The sequence below is a fragment of the Arvicola amphibius genome, chromosome 12, assembly GCF_903992535.2.
Source record: "Arvicola amphibius chromosome 12, mArvAmp1.2, whole genome shotgun sequence".
In the NCBI taxonomy this organism is placed as follows: Eukaryota; Metazoa; Chordata; class Mammalia; order Rodentia; family Cricetidae; genus Arvicola; species Arvicola amphibius.
Window position 1 is genome coordinate 63,251,677 of NC_052058.2, and position 13,394 is coordinate 63,265,070.

Genomic DNA, 13,394 nt, shown 5'->3' on the forward strand with positions numbered 1-13,394 from the left:
AACAAAGAAGAACTATCTAGGTAGGATGACAATGGTGGGTTTGGGAACCTGAGTTTGAGGCCAGCCACCAAAGACATAAAATCATTAGTAGCATGACCCAGAAGCTAGTCAAATTCAATTGCTAATCGACTGAGACTTGGGGCCAATCACTTTTCTCAGTTTCCAGTGTTCTTACTTGTTAACTTGTAAAAGGTTAATAATTGGTTAATAATATCCCCTTTATCCCCTCCAAGGTTTTTATAATAAACTAGCTAAACATGCATGAAAATTGGTTGCAGTTTAAGAAAAAATACTAAAAGATTTCATTATGCCCATATAAGAAATTATGGTTGTTATTATCATTTCTTTTATGACTTGGATTAATCATGTCTCATTCATTATAGCAGTATAAACTCTAATAGCCAAGAACATTATAGTAATCTGTTGTTGAACTAGAAATCTTTTGATGATATGATATGTATAGAAGTACTTTGCTCTGTATAGGAGCCAAAACACTTATAATTCTCAATGCCCTTAAAATATTGCTCTTGAAAATCTGAAACATTCTTAGTTGAGTCTCTGAGGTGAACAACTGGATTCCCTCAAAGCCCTTGCTGGCTTTGACTATTTCTGTAATGGAATATTAGTTGAAGATATGTTACATTTGTTTAAACTGTGGAATTTATGTTTAATAATGCAAATATGTGTTGCATTCTTTTATGCTACCTTTGTTTAACTCTGTGAAGCTGTGTTATTTTGCCTGTCTAAAACACCTGATTTGTCTAATAAAGAACTAAATGGCCAATAGCTAGAGAAGAGAAATGATAGGCAGGGCTTGCAGACAGAGAGAATAAATAGGAAGAGAAATTTGGGAAGAGAAGATGAAGGAGTGATTAAAGAAGCGGCCACTCATCCAGCTATACAGCAAGCCACAGAGTAAAAATTAGAGAAAGGTATATAGAATAGAGAAAGACAAAAATCCCAGAGGCAAAGATTAGACAGGATAATTTAATTTATGAAAAGCTGACTAGAAATAAGCCAAACTAAGGCCAGGCATTAATAAGAAAGAATAAACCCCCATGTGATTATTTGGGAGCTGGCTGGTGGGCCTCTAAAAAGTAAAAACAAAACAAAATAAAACAAGAAGCCAACTATACATTCCTGTGAGTTTTCTGAGCTTAAAACTGTGATCCTATAAAAACAGAAAAATGATAGTATTCCTGCATGGCATATTGAGCCCTGGGTGTGCGGGACATTGGTATAGATAAGGAATAAGAAAAGGCCTTACTCAAACTCTTTAGGAAAGTCGATGATGCAATACTCAGTGGTTCTTACTGAGTCTCCTGTGCCCAACCGGCAAGCCTTAAACTGTCCAGAGAAACATCTCTCTAAGCAAAAGGTGAGCTAAGAGAGCCCAATATTTACATTTATCCAGAACCGGTTGAGGTGTGAGAAATATTCTGAAAATCATTGGTTGACAGTTTAAGTAGACTAAAAAAAGTCATGGAAGATGACAAAATCATTCATGTTTTTGGCTTAAGTCCTCTTCATTGTTCCAAAGTCCTTGAATAGTTTATTCAGAAACCTATTCTGTATCTTTCTTCATTTTTCAAGGAAATCCAGGCACATTTTTTATGATCAGGGTCCATTCCATAGCAACTACTTGGAGAATGATAGTTTAGTCCCTTCACAACATAGTAGTCCCTTTGAGCATCGAAGGTAGGCGATGCCTCCCCAAAGAGAGGTTACTGAAAACAGACTATCAGGGTCCAAAATGGAAAGGAGCGATAGTGATTATTTAAGCCCCTTTGCGTGGGCCATTTTCAAGCTACAAGATGGTGCTTGGTGGTAGGTATCCTGGGCTCTACAGCTGTCTTAAGACTTCCCCCACCTCTCAGGGAGTCCCAGTCCTATTCTGAGAACTGTCACCTGAGTGAGCAGGTGATGATCGGTTGACTGTGCTGGAAACAGCAATGATTCCTGGAGTCTTACTCAGGAGGAACAAATGGCTCCTAGCACACAAGGGTGCACTGACTCTAGGCTAGGATGTTGCCAAGCCTGTAGGGGTGCCATGGTGAATGCGCACACAGAGAGCTGCCAACTCAGAATATGCGGAACGTGACTTTCAGATGACAACCAGATCGATAACCGTGGTAATGTGATGAGTGTATTTTCCCAATAAAGGTGGAAAGATAAGAGTCATTAGAAAATCAGTAGTGAAAAAAATGTAGTTCTTAGCATAAAGTCTCAGTACAGCTATGTACAGTTTAGACTACTATTCATTATTACTGGATTTCAACTTTTGACCATCTATCTGTCTGTCTGTCTATCTATCCATCTATCTATCTATCTATCTATCTATCTATCTATCTATCTATCTATCTATCTATCAATCATCTGCCTATCTTCTATTATTTATCTGTCATTTACCATCTTTTTATTTATATGTATGTACTGTATATGCATCCATCTATCTATCTATCTATCTATCTATCTATCTATCTATCTATCTATCTATCTATCTTGCTACCTACCTACCCACCTATCCATCCAATACATTCTATTTTTAAATGTCTCTCCCTTAGGACTTCACAGGTAGGAAACCTTCATAATTAATGGCTCTTCACGGGGCTGGATCAATGCTCTCAGTTTACAAGCCTGAAAAGTGGTGCTTAAGTGGAAAGAGCACCTGGGTGGAAGACCCCAGCTGTGCTCTCTCTGAAGCTTTCATCCTCGGACGCTGTGAGACCCTGCAGGGAGGCTCTTGCTGGCAGATTTTTTGTTGACCTTGTGTCACACAGGACACAGTGCTGTGGAGCAGTGATGACTTGGAGACACCACTTTCTATTTACAGTTTTTGAATTAGAACAGCCTGTAGTTGTTTAACATTATCAATGGCGACCTCCTTAGGGTTCAAAGGCAGAGGTGTTTCAGAGCTGACGCAGTCCAAATCCCTTCTGAAGCTTCTGTTGCCTGAAGTTTGGCATGACTTGAAGTTTCTCTACTCTCGTGTACAATCATCATTGTACACCTGGGAGAGTCGGTCATCATTTATTGGCAATCAAGGTCATTAGTGAGAAGCAGACAAAAGTAATAATAGTGATAACTTTAGAATCCCTCTCTTTTTCTTTATGTCTAAACATGTCTGAACACATGGCTGTGCATGGTATGTGTGTCTGTTATGACATACTGGATGCCATCTTCCCATCCGGAATTCACCTTTCATAAGTCTTACCTTAATTGTTATTGATGATTTTTTGTTTATATTAGTTGGCACTTTGACAGATACTGTTTGTTTAGAGGTAGTCCTGATTGCACTAACGGATGATGGAAAATGCAGTGAGCGTCTACCGATAATAACCATCTACTGAAGCACACTTTTGAAATGCATATGAATGCCTTTTTCTTGATGTCTGTCTTCAAGAACGCTGTTCATCCTTTGGCTCAAACCAGGAAGCTTTTCTGCAGTGGCCTCTACTGTTCTAAAGAACTTTCCGTAGTACTAACAGTGCTGTCTGAAATGTTTGCTTTCTCAGGCTATTTACTATGTAACAAACGCAGTGGGAGAAGATTTTTAGGAGAAATGGCTAAATTGAAATGGAGATTTACTTGATGTCTTAATTGAAACAAAGATGATGGCTTAATTGAGGCACTGTGTGTTAATATAATTGATATATAGAAAACATTCTTTTCTTGGGGGAAAAAGCCTTCATTATTTTATTACTGGGGGAAAAAACCCTGCTAAATGAAAAATTGGAAATGAACACTTACACTTTGGCTAGCTTAGGCTGTCGTCCAGTATTGTCTTCTGAGTTTTTTAGCAGCTGAAAAGAACCCGCATCTAAATGTGCTTATCAAACCTAGAGTACTATGATCTGGCTCAAACTCCCTTCCCAGATGTCCCACAGATACACTGTAACAATAAAGGCCCCCAAGGTCTGGGAGGAAGCTGACTGGAGTGGAAGTGCATGGTTGAAGCCTTGGCACCCGAACCTTCATGCAGTTAGCATCTAATTCTAAGCTGACGTCCGTCTTAGTCAGTATTCCATTAGTATAACAGCGATCTGCCGCTGACTGCTTCACAAAGGAAGGAGGCTAATAGAGTTCACAGTTAGGGACCATAAAGGGTGTGGTGCTGTTGGCAGTTTGTCTCTGGTAAGGAACCACATAGCTGCATTGCATGGTGGATGGTATCATGGTGGAACTTAACCCAGGAGGGCGAGATCACTAAATAAAATAAGAAGGGACAGTCAAAGGGAGGGGGGACTAGGAACATTCTTTTGCATTATAGACTTCCCAGAAAACTCCCTATAGTCCCATGAGAACTATCTTAATTCTTTCTCTCCTTCCCCACCCCGCACTTCTTAAAGTTCCCATTACTTCTTAACATTGCCACCTGACTACCACGTTAAAAGACAAGCAAACAAACCCTATGGGTCCAAGCCACACCCATGACAGAGCAATGCACCACTGCAGGAGCAGACTCGACTTTTGCTGGTTTTCCCTGTTTTGCAAATGTGGTTCCATTCAATGAATTGCTCACCCAGTGAGCTTCCCAAGAGAAAGGCTTCACAATTTGTCACCCCTCCCCCCTCTTACGCATCATTTCTGCAGCAAAACCTCTCTCTTCCTCCTCCTCTCTCCATACATCCCCTCACAGTTTTAGAGCCACCCCTTCGCTTTTCTCCGGCAGAGGTACAAGATCACAGTGGTCAAACAATGTCCTGTCAAAACAAGCCATGTTCCAACTCTGACTCTGCCACCTGCTGGCCGTTACCAGCTGGGTACATTAAAATAGCCTGCCTCCATATCACTATCCACAAGATGAAAATAATTGTTTTCCTCTTTATAGGGATATTTTATAGATAGCCCTTGTAAGGTACTTGGAATGCTTAACACATGGTAAGAGCTCATTAAATATTATCCATCATTTTTTATTGTTTGCTCGTAAAATGCTTTCTAAGACAGTACCAGTCACTTTTCTAGGTCATTCGTTGTTCTGTGTTATGATTTCCTGAGCACCCCTGAAACTTGGACTCCAGTCTTCGTCTGGGATTCTTCCCATGATGCTTTGTATGTGAGCTTGATTTGTTTCTTAATCTCAATTTCTTCTGCAAATCCAGAAAAGGCTTTGTCGTGGTATAAAAGGTATGCTATATTGAATATATAGTAAACTCGTGTTTTGTGTAGATAATTAAAGAGATGGAATGTTCTGAGTAATGACACTGTTTTTGTTAGAAGACAGCTAACTTTCTGAAAGGATTGGAGTGCCATAAGTACATACTTCAGGGACACAAAAGAAGACAAAGTTCTCGAGAGCAGTGTGGCATTGACCTTAACCACTGGCACTGAGGGTTACGCTTGTTCTCCCTCTAATTGTGTGACTCCATCCAAGCTACTCCCTTAACATTTCTGGGTTTCACTTTTTGCTATTACCACCATGACCCTGGGGAAGGCCAGAGTGCTATCTTTTTGCTCAGGTTCTGCTACCAGCTGGTTATATTCTTTTAGGTAAAACTATGACATCTTTGTTTCAAGGTTTTCCTCAGCCAAGGTGTCTGCTGGAAGATGGGTCTGCCACAAATGAATCGCAGATATGTTGAAGACTTTCTCAGTCTTTAGAACAGCAGGTCATGTGCTAAGGAGGCTGGACTCCCTGATTTACCCTGCTCTGAGCAGCCTCAGGGACTCTAAAGAGAGAATCCCCTCCCCCAACTTCCTTTTCTTCTCTGCCTCTTTCCCTCCCTCCCTCCTCTCTCCCTTCCTTCTCCTCTCTCCCCCCCCCCCATCTTTTGGAGACCAGATCTGACACTGTTGCCTGTCCTGCCCTGGAATCCATGGTAATCCTCCTGCTTCAGTATATATCATAATCTGGAGAAGCTAGGCAGATGATACTCAAACTTTTCCTCCACTTCTAACAGCATAAAAGAATACATGCTCTCTAGTGGTGTGGCATTAGGCAATTACTAAGCTTTCTGAGCTTCAGTTTCCTCGTTTAAGTGGAATAGTCTTTAGCTATTGACTTGCATCAAACAGACTTTCCAAGGCTGATGTCAAACTGAGCAAAAGTGCAGAACTCTAAGCTTGTTTCTCTTTTGGCCAATCTTTAACACAATGACTGGTAGAAATTACTAGATTCATTGTAGAGGAATGGGGATAATGATCATTAATATCTGAGTGTAAAGCACAATGGTCTCAATTGAGAGATTTTTTTTTCATGCACTGGGCTTTGAATGCAGATAGTGGACAGTCATGAGTTGCCCATGTCTGTGGCAGACAGTGTGTGAGGACCCAAACAGTATAAAAGGAAAAATCAAAAGAATTTTCTGGCAGTGTTTTGTTTTTTTTTTGTTTGTTTGTTTGAGACACGGCCTATGTCTATGTAATCCTGACTGGCCTAGGTAGACCACGCTGGTTGTAGTAATCTTCCTACCTCTGCCTTCTAAATATTAAGATTACAGATATTCGCCATCATACCTGGTTTGATTTATATTTTTAAGTGTCCAAAATTATGCTCATATACTTTTATAAGCAAAACTTAACTTCCTGATACATGCACATTTTGAATGTTTCATTCCATATCAGATCAATCACTAATTGCTTGTTGCTTCCTAGGTGATATTCCTATAACTATCTTTTAATAAATTTTCCACTAATTTGAAAACTGGTGGAATGGGCAGGCTATATGACATAAAAGGCATGAGAAATGTCTCCTTCAATTACCCAACAAAACCTTGCTGAAGATACACTGTTGTTCTCCTGTAAGAATGGTTAAGATGGCTCTTCTGCTAGAGACAGTTAATAGCAGGGAAGAAAATCCTACCCTGGCAGAGTTTACGTTCTAATGGGAAGAGAAGGAGAGAAAATAGATGATATCAGTGGTAATAAGTCTGGTGGCATAAATGGGAGAGAGAGCGAGATAAGAAGGCCTTCTAGATGAGATGGCCAGGAAAGTGATGGGCATGGTCCGTCGTAAGAAATCACGGAAGATGGAAGAATGTCTCCTCTTCACCCTTAAATCTAAACCAAAACATGATAGAAAGTATTAGTTAACGAAGTCTACGTGTATCTCATCCTAAGGCAGAGAGCCTGGGTTTGATGACCCTAGGGGTTTTCTCTTGATTATATTTTGTTTCTGTTTTTAGTAATCTGGTTTTATGATTCATCAGTGTAATTATCCTCTAGCCAATGAGAGAATACTGGTTCTCATCCAGCCATCTACAAATGAGATCAGGCAACTGTTCTCTACCCTGCAGTGGGATTTGGGATAGCAAATGCTTTTGACAAATACCCTGTACTTTAATTAAAGTTTAGCATTTCCTGCACAAAAGAAATAACTGGTGATATATTATTATTAACTTGCCTTGTTCGATAAATAAAGCCACACAATGAGAAATTTGAAAGACTAAGTTGAAGCCGTGAATTATTAGTCACCATTTTTCTTTGTTCGGCTAGTGATGGTTGACATATGCTCCTCCTCTATATCTGCGCTTCTTGAATTAGATGGGGTGGGGGAGACTTCTGCAGGCTTAAATTAGGCATGGGTTTTCATTGATTTATTTTTACCTATTTTATTTCCTGAAGCTCCATCATTGGCATTCCTTGGCTTTGAAGCAAAGGTTAGACCAAGGTTATGTACTTTCACAATGAGCAGGATTGGGATGGGTAAGGGATCTGTGAAGACTTGATATCTTACCATTTTCTGAGACAGGAAAGCTGTTTCTTTTTTTGTTTGTTTGGTTTTTTTTTTTGTTTTGTTTTTCCTGGAAGTGTCCATAAGGAAACCCAGACATCTTTTGAAACAGGCTGCTTAAAATGTGGTGTTCTTGGTCTTTTCAGGACTCATGTGACATTTGCTCTGAAAGTTGGAGAGGGGTCAAAAAAAAACCTGATATGTTAATTTGAATGAAAATACTTGTCCCAAATGTATCTGGTAATCATGTATTGTTCATTATAATACAAATGAACTAAACAGACAGCCCTACACGCAAACAGAAAGAGGGAGGGAGACAGAATATGCCAGCCTCACTTGAGAATGTCCTAAAGTAGTACAGTTTAATAATAGCATTAAACACTGACCTTGGAGACATGTCTTTTTAATGTTCATGTGATGAAATGGGAAGCAGACACAGTGCATGTCTGAGGCCACTAAAGAACTATGGTGAGCTCAAGGGAAAATACATATGTGGTTGAGCTGCAAGCTGAGCAAGCAACTTTTTTCCTAGAATCCTACTTTTCTTGAAAGCAAGAGCACCAGACAACCTATAGTTATTTAGACTTAAGCGTTTGGCAGACATTTTCTGGAAAAAAAGCAAGCTAGCTTTTAAACTGATGATATTTATTAGCAAAAATGAAAACTAGAAAAACATGTTATTTATTAGCAAAAATAAAATTTTAGTTTTCACATGAAGTTCAAGTTCCAGAAAAGTTATATTCATTATTATGAACTATTCAGCTTCCTGATATTTAAAGGTATTTCTGATGTACTTGGTGGTGGTATTTACTAGTCTGATGTTTTAGTACTCTACAATGAAGTGCCAGGATGTTAAAAGAGCTGCCTATCTCAGTGAGCAGATATGTCCAGAATGACTAGTATGTGCTGTTACCCGATCATGTGTGGCAAAAAGATGTGTTTAAAACACAATATAAAACTTTGGATTTCAATGCAGTAGAATACAATGTTTATTGATATGGCTTCAGACACCATGCTATAAGTAACTTTTAAGAAATAGCCATCTCTTTAGTTGAGTTTGGTCCCAAGTATTAAGAGTCCACAATTACGATGACACACTGGATGCAGAAACAAACATGAGAGTAAAACTATTTTGTCAAACAGATATGGAAGATTTACAAAGTCACGAAACAACATGCTCTTCCTGTCTGATTTGCTTTGTTTCAGGATATAGAGCTATTGTCATGAAATGCATTGATTCGGTTATATGTAATGGTCTTATTACTGTTAATTTCAAATGTAATATTGGATAGATAACTTGAATCTTCTCAGTTTTAATTTCTGATTTGGTATCAATTGATAGGAACCGCATAAACAAGTAGGGGAATGTAATTCTCTCCAAGGGGGGTGTGAAGAGATCTGGATCCCAAACGGTAAAACATTGTAGACCCGTTTCCCAGTTTTCAGCAGTGAGCACCTGAAGTAAAATGGATGGTATAACTCACCAGCTGTATAACAGCTGTGACCCGATCAGTCCTCTGCAGATCACTGCCCCGCGCCCAGCATGTGCTGCTTCCGCTTCTCTGTTCCGCTTCTCTGTGAGGCGTGGCAACTACCTTGGGAAGACACTTAGCTACCACTGTCGGGCGGGAAACCTGGGTGGTAGATGCTCTGGAGGAGATCAGCTTTTCAGGCCGGAAATCTCCACCCTACGAGAAAAGGATATTGAGGAGGGAGGCCTCAAGGGGAGAAATGACCTTATCTATTTCAGACTTCATACTTCTTGTTCTGAAATATGGCGGCTTTCCCTGCAGGGAGTTTGCCCGATGGAAAGTGAACAACTTGGCCCTAGAAAGGAAAGACTTCTTCAGTTTGCCCCTGCCTCTCGCCCCAGAGTTTGTCCGCAACATCCGCCTCCTCGGAAGGAGACCCAACCTGCAACAGGTTACTGAAAACCTCATCAAAAAGTACGGCACCCATTTCTTACTTTCTGCCACTCTCGGAGGTAAGCAGCATTCTCGGCCCCAGCCAACTGGCTGTTCTACTGCAGAAAATAGTTTTTATGATCTGTTGAATATCATTCTCCTAGCATCTTTTCTTCCTTTTTGACTTATTATTGCCGGAGAGCTATTTTTTTTTCTTGGTGTATCGGAGAACAGTGTATTCTCTGCACCCGAAACCACCCTAGAACATTTCTATTCTCTTAAAAGTGGCACCATGAGGGGAGGGGGTAAGGGGTAAGGAAGGAGCTGGGAGGGCACATACAGGTGTCTACGAAACATCTACCAGCAGGGGGCGCTCCTACTTTTATTTTGACTAGCTATTTAACCCAGTGACTTCTCCACTTCTTAATTCTTACTGTGGCTACAAATGTCAGGTCTTTAGGCACAGATATAGACAGATGTTCATTGAGTCACCGACCCCCTCCTCCTCCCTTACTGTATAGATTGGTGAGCAGCCAAACCACAGTTCCAACAATTTGTTGGCTCTCCCTCTGGTAGGATGGGGAGTGGGGACCAGACTGTGCACAATGGAGCCAGGACTCTGGACAGAATCACAAGACAGAAGATACAGAGTTCTCCCAGTTATGGGAAGAAGAATGCAGGGTTTATCATAACATTTAGTTACGTGTGCAGTGGACAAAAATACAGTTCCCCCTGGCGTTGGGCCCTGCTGCCGGCCTGTGGTGGGGGGTGTATGTTTGAGGGAGAGGGAGGAGGCAGAGCCTCAAAGCTTTTGCCCTTTCCCTGGAAGCAATAATAGCCATGTGGCTTCTCATAAACAACTTGAGAGGGGAGAATTGTGTCTCCCCCTTGGAGGCAGATTGCCTGTGATGGAGATCAATAGAGGATGTTAAATGGAGACGCTGCTGAGGGGTGAGCTTTGGGAAGCTTTAAGAGCTAGGCAAAGGAGGGCTTCCCAGGCAGGGAGGCCTGTGACCCTGTGCACAGTCTGAGGAAAGAGCTCTCAGAGTGGAAATGATGGGGAGAGGCCCGCAGCAGGGGCAGTGTTCTCTTTGAGCTCACTCTGCCCTGCCCGAGGGCTACAGGTTCTTAATGGCCGGGGATGTTGGAGCTGACAACCTCACTAATAAGCTTGTGTTTTTGTTATAGGGGAAGAGTCCCTGACCATTTTTGTGGACAAGAGGAAACTGAGCAGAAAGTCAGAAACATCAGGAGGTGTCCCTGTGGTTGGGGGCAGTGGGAACAGCTCCGCTGTGTCCCTGGAAACCCTGCACCAGCTGGCGGCTTCCTACTTCATTGACAGAGAGAGCACACTGCGCAGACTGCACCATATCCAGATAGCCACAGGGGCTATTAAGGTAAAAGGGAAGCTGAATCCTCAACTAGCTCCAGGTCAGCCAGACCACACTGAGCAAGGGGAAACAGTTGCTTTCTGGTGGTATCTCAGCTGGGCCTTACAAAGACCCGCATCTCCCATCCTCTGACGGAACATCTAGTCTGCAGACTGATTTGCTATTGTCAAAGATAGGCGCGGCTGCGTGCTAGTGGGGTTGAGCTACTCAGAAAGAGAAGATTTCAGATAGCTATTTAAAAACAAGGTCTCTGTTTTCTAGGGTTGGCCAGAGAACAACTAGCATTAGTTAGGTGGGTCAGCAAAGGAATTTTAAGGTTTGTCCTGGGAGGTTGAGACCTGACCGATGACAAGATTGATTGTGTAGGACTGAGGAAGGCTGTTTCAATTAAACAAACAAACAAACAAAAAACCAACCCAAAACAAATGCTGCTATGTTCTAAGGCTCTGAGTCAGGAAGTAGTTTAGTGGCCGTTGAAGTGCAGAGAGAGTCCTGTGAGGACTGAGAAGTGAACACTACACAAGATGGGGTTCCGGAAGTAGGCTGGAGCTGCTTGGCATGGCCACACAAATGTTACCAGGCAAGGGAGGAGTTCCAGCAAGACCATGACAGAATCTCATGTTCCCATGTCTTTAAGGGATCCATAGTTACTGTGACATCAATAGCTGTAATCTCCAATCCCCCTGCTCTAATTAACCTGTAGGACATTCCTACTAAGGGTCCTATGTTGGTGGTGAGTAATAACACTTTGGGGAATTCTGGAGTTTTAAAATTCTAAGTATAAAATCAAAATGATCTATATACCACCTAGCTTTACTCTGCTTTGCTATGGGCCAAAGCAGCTTTTATATCAACCCATGAGAGTAACACATATTCACAGCATCCAGAAGGGTTATCCCACAGCAATACAGTATGGCGTGAGCCACTATAGTTAGTTGCATTTTGTCAACTCCATTTATTGTTCTGCCGAGCAGCAGGCATGCACTAGGTGGACAGTTGGATTTATCCAAGGTGCATGTGTAGACAAGATGGAAGAAAAATGCAAAGGAGTTAAGATTGTATACTGAGGAATACAATGTAGATTCAGGATTCTAAGTCAACCACTGAAAAAAAAAGAAGAAGAAGCTAAGAATGATAAAAAGTAGGTCAAGTCCAAAGACTGAAAGTCTAAGTCTGATGATAAATAGTTCCCAACCTTCCTAATGTTGTGACCATTTAATACAGTCCCTCATATTGTGGTGACTCCTAACCATTTTTCATTGCTACTTCATAACTAATTTTGTTATGGTTATGAATCATCTTGTAAGTATCTGATATGCAGAATATCTGATATGCAACCCCTGTTGAAAGGGCCGTTAAAACCCCAGGTTGAGAACTGATATGTTATAGTGTAGAGACAGAGGAAGCATGATGGGATTTTGAATTGCAGTTATAGAGGAAATGCAGCTTGTAATAAAGTGAAGGACATAACGTGGGTGTGGTGACAAAGATGAGGTTACAGCTGTGAGGAGGCAAGGTCAGGCAGCCAAGCATCTAAGAGAGGCAAAGGTTAAATGAGTGTATGTATTATGTATGGGATGCAGGAGTCAGTAAGAATGGTACAGACTTCTGCTGGTAACAATAGTAAGTTCAACTACTATAAATCCTCAGTGAGCCAAAAAGTGTAACAAGAAAACAAATATCAAGGGGTAGATAGTGAGGTACATTGCACCATGATCCTGGCTTCCAGGAGCCAGAGATAGCCTGACAGTAAGAAAGAGCTGCAGTGAGGGATCTGCCTCGTTTCCATACTCAAGAGTGTGAGATGGGAGAAGGAAAAGAGCAGCCACTAGAAAAGACTGCAGAGGAAACCGTCCCTGGGGAAGCGAAGCTGAGCTAAATCAAAACAGGTAAAGTGGGCTCTTAACAAGAGCTTGGGGTTAGAGAGATGTTGCTGAGGACTCGTCATGACTCACAGGGAGCACACTGGAAATTAACTGGAGAAAAAGTAGCAGATACAGGAGTATAGTGTTTGGAGGGAGGGAGCATCTGGGAGAGGGGGATGGGTTTCCATTAGCAGAAGAAAAGGTTCATTTATGAAGCTGGTATTGAATGCAGCTTGAAGTGATGGAAAGGGACTCTAAGTAGCCTGGAGAGAGTTTTACCAAGATATTAGAATGTTGGAGAATTTCCTCTCATTCTTCTGTCTCCTATGAGCTGTGTCATGGAGAATTTCCTCTCATTCTTCTGTCTCCTATGAGCTGTGTCATGCTTGGAGAAGAAGCCCAAAATTCTTACAAGGAAATGACAGACATTTTATGAACAATTCAAGGATCCCGTTACCTTCTAGTAGCCCATGCCCCTCACACCCTAACTTAGATTCACTGATGCATCACTACCATTGCTCCTTGCTTCTGAATTCCCTCCATCCCCAATTCTGGTCCACTA

At 41.5% G+C, this 13,394-nt stretch overlaps 1 protein-coding gene across 1 annotated transcript in view; it reads left to right on the top strand.

Annotated features, from left to right (window-relative positions):
• Brinp2 (BMP/retinoic acid inducible neural specific 2) overlaps window positions 1-13,394 on the top strand; it is a 47,214-nt gene that overhangs the window by 18,058 nt on the left and 15,762 nt on the right. The window contains exons 2-3 of the mRNA XM_038350031.1: window positions 9,466-9,656; window positions 10,765-10,973. Of these exons, the coding sequence (XP_038205959.1) occupies window positions 9,466-9,656; window positions 10,765-10,973 (400 nt within the window). The remainder of the gene's footprint in view (window positions 1-9,465; window positions 9,657-10,764; window positions 10,974-13,394) is intronic.